We start from the raw sequence: 13076 nt of genomic DNA on the forward strand, positions 1-13076 counted from the left end.
GGCAGGGGATGCAGGGCAGGGCAAGTGTCTGGGCTGGGCTATTTTTAGGAATAAAGCATCTGGGGAGTACAAGGCTCAGTGGGCAGAAGTGGCCTTCCTAAGCCCTTGTCATTACAGAGGGTCTGATGGGCCTGGGGGCCTGGAAGCCTGGGTTCTAACTCTATTGGGCCCCTATGTGCTATAAGCGGGAGCTAGTCTTTCTCTGGATCTCAGTTTCGGCATCAGTAAGTACCTGGCTGGCTCCTGGCTGGGAAGGCAGGCTGTTATTACTGTGAATTCCACCTGAGTCCATGACAGGGGGGCTGGGCAGCCTGCCTCCTCTAGCCCTTACTGGCCAGGGTGAGTGGGCACCCATAAAGTTTTCGATATATCCTGCCCTGCAGTCTGGTCCAGGCTGGGAGGCACTGAACCCAAGCAGCTCTGGGGGCTCTTTTGGCTCTGATATAGGATTAATTTATTCAACTACGTTTTGAGCACCTACTATGTGCCAGACCCTGGGAGTGTAAGGGAAGGGAAGGTTACCAGGTTCCCCTCAATAGACTGAGGCAGAAGATTAGCGGCCCTCCTGCAGCTCCACTCCCAGCTCCCCCAGGCCAGATCCCCCTGTCTGCAGGTGATTCCCCAACCACATGGCCTGTTGCTGCTTCTCACCCCCACTCACCCCCTCCCTGCTGTGCCTGCCTGTTTGTAGCTGAGCTGGAGCCTTCAGTCTTTGGCTGAGGCATTCCCAGCATTGGTGGCTTCCTGTTTGGATCCAAAGCTGTGAGGAGGAAGCCTTTGGGTCCCCGAATGGCTTGTCTTCACTTAGCCCCAAACTCAGGGCCTGGCAGGGAGGTGGGAATTACTTCAAGATGTCTTTTGCCTCCAATCTTCTTGAAGGAGATTTGGCCCCTGAGGTGGGGATGTCTTCAGGTCTGTGTCTGCAGCTTGCATGGGGTGGGGTGTTGGCCAGAGGGATCTGAGCCTCCTGACCCTCCATGAGAGGAATTACCGTCTAAATGTGACCACCCTGAGCACTGAGGACCCAGCCAACCCTTGTCCCAGGCTCTCAGATGGCTGCGGGTAAAGGGTATGGTGGGTTCAGACAAGTAGGGGCTACCAGGGGGTGCAAAGGGTGCCGGGACGCAGTGCGGGGGGACCGTAAGGGGTGGGGAGCAGGGCTCCAGCCTCGCCTCGCCCACGCCTCCTTCTGAATTGCAGGAGCCTTCCTGTTAAAGACCTCGCTGTGGACAGCGCCTCTCCCGTGTATCAGGCTGTGATTAAGAACCAGAACAAGCCTGAAGATGAGGCTGAGGAGTGGGCCCGCCGCTCCTCCAACCTTCAGTCTCGCTCCTTCCGCATCCTGGCCCAGATGACAGGGACAGAATACAGTGAGTGAGGGCTGAGGGTGTGGGGCAGAAGGGGGGATGCTGAGGGGCCACAGGGGTCCTGGGTCCTACTCCACAGCCCACAGAACCAGGGATCAAGCCCCCTGACCCGTCGAAGGTGAGCTGGCCTGGATAAATGAGTAGCGGCCTGTGGAGCCCCTTCTTCTCAGCTCCCAGCCAAATAGTGGGCAGCAGATCTGCATGGTGTTTCCAGGAGGAATCACTGCTCAGAGCAGGGACAGGAGGACCGTGCAAGCCACACCGGTTCCTCTCCTCCCTCTCTCCTCCTGCCCTCTGCCCAGCACACAGCATTTCCCTTCCTAGTTTGCAGGCTAGGGAGCGGTTGCTGTCCAGTCACTGGTAGCGACTCAGTGCCCACAGAGCCCTAGTGGCTTTTCTTCCTCATGCTCCCTGTGATTCTTCCTGACCAGCAACCTTCTCCCCACAGTGCAAGACCCCGATGAAGAAGCCCTGCGAAGGTCCAGGTGAGTGCTGGCCCAGGCTCTGCCGCCTGCCCCTCAGCCCCCGCTCCCCGGCAGCCCCAGGTTGACATAACTCATGGAAGGAACCTCTCAAGTTCATGTACTTGGAAACTCCTGGCCCCTAAGGGGCTTTAGCAGATGCTGGAGTGGGGCATTTGTCCCAGGTCAGTGAAGTGGGTGCAGGAGATGAGTCTCTATCCCCCGGGTCCAGGCTACAAGGGTGAGGACTCTGGGCTCTCCTGGCTCTGTCTGTGGGCAGGGGGCAGGGCTGCTTTGGCCTTTGCTGGGCTGTTGAGAATGAGAGCATCTTTCCCTGTGAGGGCGCCGGCCAGCTGCCTTGCCTGCGCACCCTGTGAGTCTGGAGGCTAGGCTCTGGGAGCAGGTACCAGGAGGGCTGTGCTGAGCACGGGCCCCGATCCCTGGATTCACCTGGCCAGATGTTGAGTTATTAGTTCCATAAATTGCTCAAAGGACAGCTGCTGCAGGGAGGACAAGCCCTGGGCATGAGGAGGGGCTTGTGCAGGACTAGTGTCTCAAGGTCAAGGTATGGTTTCTGAAACACCAGCAGGCCTGAGGCCACAGCCACTAACCTGCCCCCCGTGGCCTGTCTGTCAGGTGCTCATGGACCACGGCATGGGGGCACGCTGTCCGGAGACCCACTGGAACCCACTAGGGCCTTCCATGCTGTGGCACGGAGCCCAGGGTGGCTGTGCTGTACTGTACTTTGGAGGCAACTGTCTCCTGCATGTTCTTCCTGGGAGAGTCCCAGTGCATCCGTGGTGGCCTCTGTGGGAGGCTGGGCTCACTCTGGGCCAAGCTTTCTTGCTAACCTGTGTGTCATGGCCACAGGATGGTGTGGAGAGTAGAACTCTGGGGTCAGCTAGAGTTGACGTCGATTTTCTTTTTGAACCAATCCAAATTGCTCCCACTCTTTGGCTGGGGCTTCCAAGCCTAAAGGTGGTCCTTGCAGGCCTGCTAACAACAGCAGGCAGCTCCAATAACAGTTCTTAACCTGTCAGTGCCTGCACTGTGTCTATGTGCGCCTGAAATGAGATGATGTTTGATTTAGCTCAAAAGTTGGCATCTAGCTATATTTTTTAAATTTTTATTTATTGGTTTGAGAGAGAGAGAGAGAAATGTTGTTCCAGGTATTTAAATGCATTCAACTGTTGATTCTTGTATGTGCCCTAACTGGAGATCGAACCCACAACCTTAGTGTATCAGTACGATGCTTGAACCAACTGAGCCACCTCACCAGGGCCGGTCTCTAGCTATTCTAAGTGTGACTGAGCTGTCAGCTCACCCTGTATTATGTCCCACTGCTCCTGTGTGCTCTTTCCCTTTGTTCCACCTCCCCTTTGAAGCCACCCACATAGATGCTCCAGAGAACACTGCAGCCTCACCCAAGACTTGACAGGAGCTTTATAGCTCCCTCTCTCCCCGCCCCCAACCACCACACACAGCAAACAAACAGCTTCAAAGTCCCCAGTTCCTTTCAACAAGAAGCCAGCAGGGGGTTGCTCTCCCTCCCATAAGACAAACCTGCCTTCCTGGCCCCTGCCACCCCCTCTGGTGCACTTCTTGTCACTTTGTGTTAATCTGGCAGGTGACTCTAAGCTTGCTCCTTAGGAAGCAGGAAGGTACAGGTGGACGTAGGGTGGTTCCTCAGGCCTCCCCGTTGGCCTCCCTCCCTGGCTTTCAGAAGCACCCCTTGGGCCTGTCCTGCCTGCTCCTGTAGATAAGTGGGGGGTTAGTCCCTCCCCCCGGCCAAAGCCCCCACTAGCTTGCTTGGCCTCCAGCAGAAGGCAAGGGACCAGAATCTTGGGAACAGTGCTGCAGATCTGAAAGCCTCTCCCAGCTACTGTAGGGTTTTGTTGTAGGGAAATCTGGAAGGAAGGCCAAAGAGGATGCTCCAGCCTGCTGTCTCCCTCAGTCTCAGGCTCCCACCCAAGAAAGCAGCTTCCCCCCACAGGCACTGTGCCACCACCAGTCCCTCCCTCTGGGATCTGTGGCTGTGCAGTGAAGGCTCTGGGGCGCCCAGCAAGGATTCTGACTGGGACTAGAGGGGCATAAGCCTTCTGCTCCAATGTCTTTTCTTGACTTTAATTTCTGGAGGGTTGTCCTCATAACCTCCCCCAAAATGCCCATCCTCCCCGTGGCCGCAGGAGGGGGGCCTGAGGACCTGGGGGCTCGAGGTGCAGTGGCTGCAGCAGTCCAACTCTGTCTGTGACTAAAGCCCAACCTAGTGACTGTGGCTACTGGTCACAGGTGGGGTCCTGGGCTCACCCCAGTGGTCATCTGAGCAGAAGCGAGCATGCTTGTCCCCAGCCTGGGTCCAGGCTGGTGAGGGGTCTTGCTCCCAAGGGGGCTGAGCCCCACTTCCATCTGTCCCTACTCCCAAGTCAGAAGTTGCACCCCTAGTCCCTGCTGACCCATCTGTTGGCTGAAGGCAGCCACAGCCTTGTCTGTCTCCTCCCAGTCCAGCTGTGCTCACAGCCAGGCTGCCTCCCCAGGGCCTTCACTCTGAGTCCCTTACTCTAGCAGGCCCGAGTGCCAGGCGCTGGGGGCCTGGCAGCCTCCACAGGCTTTATGTGTGCAGGGGCGCTCCACCTCCTGGTGCTGTGTGGTGGCAGTGCTGGCAGGAGTGCCTGGGGGTGGAGTCAGGGTTCTGAACCAGGCAGCACTGGCCGCTCAAGGGCAAGTGTGAGCCTGCATGCCAGAGGACCCTGCAAACTCTCCCTTCACCTGTCTCCCCTAGGCCTCCGGGGCCTGCCTCCCACAGAATCCCAGAGCAGCTCACAACCCTGCCCCCTACTCCCTTCTCCTCTGGGTCCTGCCTTCCTCTCCTCTGATGCTCTGATAGTGTTGTTGGTACCTGGTGGCAGGTAGCTTCCCCCTGAGGCTCCAGTGCTCACCTGCTAGCCAGCTCAAGGCAGAGTCTAATCCCCAGGGACCCTAGCTTTACAGCTGAGGCAGGGTGGGCCCCTGAACAGCCTAGCTATCAGCCGTGGATCTGGCTCCTACCCCAGGAAAGACCCAGCACCTTAGCAAACTGCCCAGGTGGGCTTAAACACTCGCCTCCCGCGGGCTTTCTCACGGGCCTGCTCTGGTGGGTGCAGGCAATGCAGAGGCTCCAGCTCCTCAGAAACAGCAGAGCACAAATAGAGCCTCCATCCAAAAGCTGAGCCTCTCTCTCTCAGAGAAGCCGCCCAGCTTTCCTCTGACTTGGGAAGGCATGCCTGGGCCCTGACGGCTTGGAAGTCCAGGCCCATGCAAGGCAGCCTTGACAGGGCTTCTTTCCAGGCAGGGCTTGAATCTGTGAGGAATCAGAGGACTCCGGGGTGTAGCCCAGGGATCCCCTGGCCGTCACCCTGTGGCGCAACTATCTGCAAGTACAGTCTCTGTGTTTACCTCAGGCTCACCTAGATAAAGAACTTTCATCTCTCCGAGTCCCCAAGAGTTAAGGAACAAGGTTGATTTTAGTGACGAGTTCACAGAGAAGTTGAAGGTGAGGGTTGCCTTGCACACCCCTCCACAAACAACATAACTCTCCCCCAAAGCCCTTCTCCATTGGGCCACCATCCAAGGTTCTTTTTCCTCTCCTTACCTGCCCGCCTTCCAACAGAGCAGGGACTCACTAGCTCTCCTCTCCCCCCTGCAATGTCCTCTCCCTCCCTGCGCACATTCAGCTCTGTCCCCCAGGCCCACTTTCATGGTGCCACATGGCTCAGGGCCCTCCCTCAAAGGGAACCCTCACGAGAAGCAGTGGGCAGCCATTGGTAACACAAATTACCTGCATTTTGTGGATGTATTTGTCCTCCGTGTTCTGCCAGCTTAGCAAGTTTGAAAACCACAACTGGAGAGGCCAGGACAGCCCTAGGTGACCTCTGAGCAGCACTACTGGTGCCCCAGGACCTCTCCCTTTCTTTCTCTCTTCCCCTCTCTCTTCTTCCTTCTTTTCACCCTTCTCTCTGGCTGGCCATGAATTTTCAAACAGCTCCAAGCAGAACAGGCTCACTGGACTTGACGCGCTCCAGAACTGTCCCTGTCTGTCACTGGCAAAGGCTGCAGGCCTGTCTGGACAGCGTGTGGCTGCATGTGTGTCCTGGGTGGGCTCTCTGGGACGGGCTCCAGGGTTGTGTGGGCCCGGCCTCGGGCCTCTGTCCATGCTGTCCTCAGCCTTCTCCTGACCTCGGCACTTGGGGCGTGGTTCTGATGCTGAGTTTGCGTGTGGCTTTGGCATTCATGATGTCTCTGGGCCTTGGCTTCCTCTTGGTATTCAGGAAGTTTGGACACTGCTAGTGGTTTTCAAATATGCTAACAGTGGGCCCCTTTTGTCAAACAGAATTTTACAGAGACCCAATATTCAGGGCTCAAGGTATGGGGGGTCCACCAGGTAATGCAGATGCTGGAAGTGGACCAGGTGTAAATGTGGGGACATGGGACTGTTACCGTGGAGAAACGTAAAAAGAGCACTGCCTGTTCTCTGACTTTTAAAGACCTAAAGCTGACCTTCCTAGGTTTTACATGTTGGCAGTTCGCTTACAGAAGCATTTATTCTGAGATGATTGCAGACTGGCGTGCAGTTGTAAAAAATAACAGAGTGCGCCCTTACCCCAGTGGTGATGTCCTGTAGGCCAAAGCACAGTGTCACAGCCAGATGGGGACACTGTCTGTCAAATGCAGAATATTCTACCACCGAGTGTTCCCACTGTTGCCCTTTTATAGCCACTCTGGCCTCCCTACCGTGCCCTCTCCCTAACCTGTGGCATGGCAACCACTAACAGTGATCTTTTCTCCATTTCTGTAATTTTGTCACTTCAAGAGTGTTGTATAAGTAGGATCACAAAGCCTCCACTTTGTGAGACTGGACTTTTCAGTAGCCTAATTCACTGGGGATACACCCAACCTGCTGAGCATAACAATGGTTCATTCGTGTCTTTTTGTTGCTGAGTAATATTCCATGGTCTGGATGGAGCAATTAATTTTTAAAATGAGTTTAAACACTGTCCAGGTTAAATACATGGCCTTGGTGGCTGGACGTGGCCCCTGGGCCACCATGCGCGCCTCTGGTCCGAAGGATGTGAGGGGCCCTTCAGCCTGGGGGCAGGCAAGATTCTGGCATCCGGGCCACTAGCCTGTTCCAGGCACAGCCTCCCTCCATTTCGTTGTTTCTGGCTGCTCCTTACCTGTTTCGTCTTGTGGCCTCAGCTGAGAGGCTATGGGTTGAGACCCAGAGACCCTGCTGGTGGGCAGTGGCAGGAAGTCCCAACCCTCTCAGTGTGTGCCAGTGGTTTGTAGGTGTGCATGGGTGTGCCTGGCCGTGCTCAGCCAAGAAGGGCAGGGGCAGTCAGTGGTATTTGAAGGCTTCTCTCTGGGGTCAGAAAAGGGTTGGCAGACACTGGGGCGGCACAGTGAGGTGGCAGGTCTGCTCACCAAGCCTCGTCACAGGGACAGGTGTTTCTCCTTCTTTATGCCCAGCTAGGTGACGGGGACCATGAGAGGCCCCCCTGTCTATATGGTTGAGCCCCAGGATCCCACAGCCAAAGCAGCCCTGCCCAGCCCTAACCACACGGGCAGGGAGAACCCAGAGGTGCCCTTGCCATGCCTGTCCTCAGGCCCTCTAGCCAGGCCCTTCTCCATGCTGCCTGCTCACTCAAGTCAGGGGCTTCAGTCCCTCCACCCTGGTCCTTGGGACTCTGGTCTTTACCCAAATCTGGAAAGTTCCCCATGGAGGGCAGCGCCTCTCCAAGCCAAATCCCCCGCCACTATGACCTCTGCCCCAGCTATCAGGCGGGGAGTGGCGGGCATGTCCCCTAACCCCATTCTTTCCTTCCCTGTTCTCTCTTCTCTCTGTTCCTCTGTCTCCGGGTCTGTGTCTGTCTGTCTCTCTCTCTCTCTCTCTCTCTTTCTCTCTCTTTCTCTGCCACAGGGAAAGGTTTGAAACGGAACGTAACAGCCCACGTTTTGCCAAATTGCGCAACTGGCACCATGGCCTTTCAGCCCAAATCCTTAACGTTAAAAGCTAAAAGACGGCCTGGAGTCCCCACACCTGTCCCTCCCTACCACAGACCTGGCATGTGAGCCCCATGGTGATGCTTGACTCTGTGGAGCTGTGCTGGGGCACCATTCACCCCCACACTCAATGCAACCCTCACCCCCCAAACAGCCCAAGCCTCTGCGCCCCTGCCCAGGGCCTTAGTTGTAGTTCAGAGAGGATGGGATGGGGTTTGCTGGTCTAACATCCCAGAACCAAGGGAAACAAAGTGCCACTGGTTAATTTCCTACCAACCTCAGCTCCTGGGAGAGGCAGCCCTGCCTAGGGCCCTTGGGAAAGAGTCGCCCAAAGATCAGGGTCCTGGGAAGAGGCGGACTCCCTGCCCCCACTCACTTCCCTTGCTGCCCTCGGTGCCTGGCAGCCCAGAACAGGGCTCTTTGAGGAGGAGATGGAAGCCCCAGGGTAGAGGAGGCAGAGGCCCTCCTGCCCGTGGCGAGGTTGTGTGTGCTCCTCTCTGCGCTATGCGTGCTAGCTCCCTAGTCCTCTCTCCTGTACATAGAAGCTGCTCGTTCTGAAATAAAGAGGATTCGAAGTGAACCAAACCGGCTTCAGTCATGCTGTGCCTGTGTGCAAACCATCCAAGGGAACATGTCTGAGACAGGGAGAGGACAGGCACCCCGGGAAAGGGGTAGGCGCTCTGCCCTCCACTGATTTCCCACCCTGAGGGCCCTGTCTGGGCTGCAAGGTCAGGCTGGAGAATGGTGGGTGGGTGGGAATCTGTGCTGAGCCAGGTGGGCAGCCTTAGTCTCCCACAGGGCAGTGCCTATCGGGCAAGAACACCCCCTGCCTCTCCTGCCACGCCCAGCTGCAACCAGCAGGTTGAGCCATCCATCCCTCCCCATCAGAAAGCAGGCTGAGAGCCCTGCTCCCAGGAGGGTGCTGCTCCTGCTCAGCCCTGCTCCAGGTGGCGGAGAAGGGGCTCAGGAAGGCGGGCCTGCCCTCAGGAGCAGTCACAGGGGAGCTGCTGAGAGTCCTCGGTGGGCCAGGGCCATGGCTCAGGAGAGAAGAGGTGGAAGATATGCCTGGCCGAGTCTTGCTCAGGGGTCAAGAAGGTGGGGAGGACCTCAGCTGGGTCTCGCTTCTGGCCCCCACCCACCCACCTGTGGCCGTGTCCTAGTCCTGAGCATTTAGGAAAAGCCAGGCTGGCAGGCTCTTTTCCCCCCCACCCTCCTGTCTATCCATCAGCCTGGCTCCTGAAGCAGAAACCATTGGTTGAGAACATGACACCGAGGGCACTTAGTAAATAAAATTGATGCTGAGGCCCAGCCCTCAGGACTCCCCTGTGCCCCTGTGACTAGGCTGGGCCAGAGCCTTGCTCCCACTCCTGCTGCCTGGGCACAGGTTTTCTTTCTGCCTCCAGGGATCTGGACAATCCTGTCTGGAAGGGCTGCCCAGGGAGACTGCTCTATCCTGCCAGCCTGTTCTATTGGGCCTCCTAGTCCTTCCTGTTTCTAGCAGTCTGACCCCAGGGCCAGGCAGGGCAAGCTTGCTGAGGGATCAACAGAGGAGATGGGCTATGTGCTCCTGCCTGCATCGAGGCTTCCTGGAGCACACCCATATTTAGCTGAGCTTTTATTGAGGAAGGACTTCGAAGGCCCAAGGGTAGGTTGTGGGGCTGGGGGCTGCCAGAGAGAGGTCCTAGGCAGTGAAGGTCCTGAGGCAGACAAAGGACCTGAGCCAATCAGTCAGAACTAATGGCCTCAAAATTCCCTGTCCCTGATCCCCAGGCTGTGGAGGCCCTCTCGAAGCTCTGGAAGTCACCCAATGACGCCAGGCCCCTGAAAGCAGCTCTCTGGAATAAACAAGAAAGATGTCCTCATTCAGCAGCCACGTCTGTGGGCATTAGTTACGGCACCATGCCTGGCTGCTGTGGGTGCCAAAGAAACCAGAAAGTGCCAATGTGGCCGTGGCTGCCCAGGAGGCAAGGCTGCTCACCTGAGGTCCAGAGACAGGGTGTGCCCCTCCGGCTAGAGGATCAGAGTAGGCTTCCTGGAAGAAGCGTCTGTGTCTGGTCCTCAAGAGCAGTTAGGACCTGGGCAGGTGCAGTTAGGGAAGGCTGGCCAGGTACTCATAGCAGAGGAAGCAGTGGTGCTGATGAGGAGAAGGGTGTCCCAGGCCCTGAGTTAACCAATTTGGCTGGAGGGGAGGGAATACAGAGGACAGTTTGGTCCATAGGGCCCGGAGGTGGGATTCCAGGCTGTGGGACTTTGACTGTATTCTGGGACTAGTGAAGGGCACAGGGCAGCCTGTGAGCATCGCTGTGTGCTCTTCTCCAGGGTGCCATTTGCATAGACTACAGTGTCCACGGTCCCTGCAGTTGTGCGGAGCCGCAGCCCTGCTATGAGTGATGTGGTCAGGGCTGCCCTGAGCAACAGTCCTCAGGCTGCAGGGTGAAGTACACTAGTGGATGGCAGCATGAACAATTTAAAGACCAACCACCTGACCGGTGTTCTGTCGCCATCCAGTCAATAGAGGTGTTCATGTTCTATTCTCTTAATTAATACAAATAGCACCATCACCCCGATAGAGCACCCACCCCCAGCACCATCAATCGCACCTCCACCATCACCAACAGTTCCAACCTGAGCCCAATAACCACAAAGCCCAAGACCTAGCACTACCACCAATCTGCACATAATGTCCTTTCCATACATAACATCATTGGCATCAATAAGAGCATCAACCAAAGGCCACCACAACAGAGCAGGGCACAGGGCTGGCATGCTCCACCCTGATGCCAACTGGACTGAGGGCCAAGGTGGGCTGAAACAGGCATGGTAGCCAGGCTGTTTCTCCCTTGACCCCATGGGCCATGAGCAGTTGAATATAGTTGGTTTGGTTTGTTTTTTGCTTAGATATTTAAAGTGAATTATGATTGAGGCAGGAGGCAGCTATAGAATCCTAAATCCGGCTGGGATGACATGGGCACTGTCTTTACACTGAAGCCAGGGCCAAGTAATCTCTCTGCTTGCTCTCTGAGACACCTTCCTTGGGGCTTTGGGGCCAGCAGTGAAGCTTCTGGCAGGAACCAGCCCAGACAAGACCCTTCGGCGTGTTCTCTGGTGCTGCCCCTACCTCCTAGATCCCGGCTGCTTGGCGTCTGCACACAGTGGTCCTTGACAGGGCGGCCTCGGTGAGAGCCCCAAGCAGCAGGCTCAACGTGTCTTTTGTCCTGACCCGGTGGTAGATCATGAATTTTCCTGGGGCCACTTCACCCCCAGAATCCAAGGTTCATTTGGAGCTATGCCTGGGGGGAGTACCAGGTAAGCTGGTCTGACTAGAAACTGGAGCAAAGGAGACAAAGTCGGCTTTCTATTTGTCCTGCACAGTACTGTCCCCAGCTCAGACATCCGCATCACTCCAGTCCTGAGCCGTGGTCTCAGTTCCCAGAAGTCCACTGAAAGCGTGTAGCAGGGTCAGGGAGAAACGGACAAAGGAGGCTGGGCTTCCTATGCCAGCCTGGGCTTTCCCAGGCCATGCTGGCCCATGCTGTGTGGAGGGTCTGGCAGCCAGCTCAGCACTATGGCTTCACAGAAGCAGCTGCCAGAGCCAGGCTCATTCATGGAGGGTGGGTGAGTGGCTTCAGGGAAGGGCCACAGCTGGGCACTGCCACAGGCCTGAGAGCTGGGCTGTCCAAGGCCTCCTCTCTGAGCTACTAAGTAGAGGAAGAGCTGGTCAGGACATGGCCACTGCCCTTGTCTGTCATGAGCGCTTCTTACACAATCACAGAGAAGAATGGTGGTCCCTCCACCCCATCGAGCAGTCACCCTGCGACCTCGCCACACCTCCAGCGCTCTTCTCAGCCCTCTCACACACTCCACGGCATTTTCTGCTGTGCCCCTTGCTGGGTGGAGGAGAGCAATTTGGTGGCACTTTGGTAAACAGCTCATGGCCCTCCAGCAGTCCTGTCTGGGACAGACCTCTGGGCATCTTGCTACTCAAAGTGTGGTCCTCGGACCAGCAGCATCAGCATCACCTGGGGGCTTGCTAGAAATGTGGATGCTCAGCCCCGCCCAGACCTATTGAATCAGAAGCTGCACTTGAACAAGATCCCAGGCGATTCATCTGCTGCGTATGAAAATCTGAGAAGTGCTGTTGCACCTGCTGGATGAGGCTTTGGCAGAGTCTCAGTCTCTCTGGAAGATCCTACCTGTAAAATGAGGATCTTGATACTAATCGCCCGGCAAAGTTGGAAGGCTCAATGGAGTAATCCTTACCTAGCTGTTAGCACAAGGCCTGGCATATGGTAAGAACTCACAGAGGGAAGATTATTAATCTAGTTCTTTTAAATAAGAATAGTGCCTTTTGTTGGGAAAAGATTCTACTTGCCTGACTCTAAGAAGTTCCTTTCTTCCTCCATGGGGGCCACTTGAGGTACTGGGCGAGGCTTAAAAGCCAAACGCCCCTCCATCAGGTCCTGCTCTCACTGCCCGTGCGTTCTAGGAGTGTGAGCAATTGGATTCTCTGTCTCCATCCCTCCTCTACTGAATAGAGTTGCTAACATCCGCAACAGAGGGTGGTTGTGAGGAGCTACAGACATGTGCCTGGCAATAGCACCAGGTAGATAAGTAGATTCCACGGCGCAGGACAGCCACTCCCACCTGCAGGAGCTGCAGCACCTGTTGCTGCTGTCGCAAGTACAAATCTTAACCTAGTGACCCAGATGAGCAAAGGATGGGCATTTCTTTGCTTTCCTAGAATTTAATCTGTATTCTCGGCCCAGTTTCACGGGCTCTGATGCTCCTCTCTTTTCTTGGAGTGGTTCTGGGGAAGGAGTGCTTACTGAACAGCAAGGCAGGTGGGTGGGGCATCTGGGCATCTGGTCCACCTGTGCTGGCATCTGTGGGGATATCCCTGTCCTGTCTGGTCAGATTGGTCTACACTGGCACAGCAGCCACCTCTCCTGTTCCCAGTTACAGGGTCTTTCAGATGTGCAGGCACTTGGGGCCATGCCCATGTTGCTCCTGGGAATGTGGGAAATTCTCTATGGCTGCCAGGGCACCTGAGAGCCTGGGAGCCTTTGGTCTGTCTTGGATCTATCTGCCCCTTCACCGTGGGCAAAGGAGACCCTGGGGTCCTGTCACCTCTCTAGGGTTTACCCAAGAAAGGGGCACAGCTGCCTCTATTCTCAAATCTCCCATGTCATGTAGCCCCTTTCTGGCCCAGATA

At 56.2% G+C, this 13076-nt stretch overlaps 1 protein-coding gene across 8 annotated transcripts in view; it reads left to right on the plus strand.

Annotated features, from left to right (window-relative positions):
- The window catches only part of LDB3 (LIM domain binding 3), a 60155-nt gene that overhangs the window by 20160 nt on the left and 26919 nt on the right, over positions 1–13076 (plus strand). For 6 of the 8 annotated variants that reach the window (XM_087824247.1, XM_087824246.1, XM_016214748.2 and 3 more), the window contains 2 exons: positions 1201–1370; positions 1816–1852. In XM_087824247.1, the coding sequence (XP_087680373.1) occupies positions 1201–1370; positions 1816–1852 (207 nt within the window). Of the gene's footprint in view, positions 1–1200; positions 1371–1815; positions 1853–7781; positions 7958–13076 lie in introns of those variants that run through there. The other 2 variants (XM_016214749.2, XM_016214750.2) reach the window with 1 other exon arrangement.

Source organism: Miniopterus natalensis, chromosome 14 (genome assembly GCF_054644295.1).
Source record: "Miniopterus natalensis isolate mMinNat1 chromosome 14, mMinNat1.hap1, whole genome shotgun sequence".
Classification (NCBI taxonomy): domain Eukaryota; kingdom Metazoa; phylum Chordata; class Mammalia; order Chiroptera; family Miniopteridae; genus Miniopterus; species Miniopterus natalensis.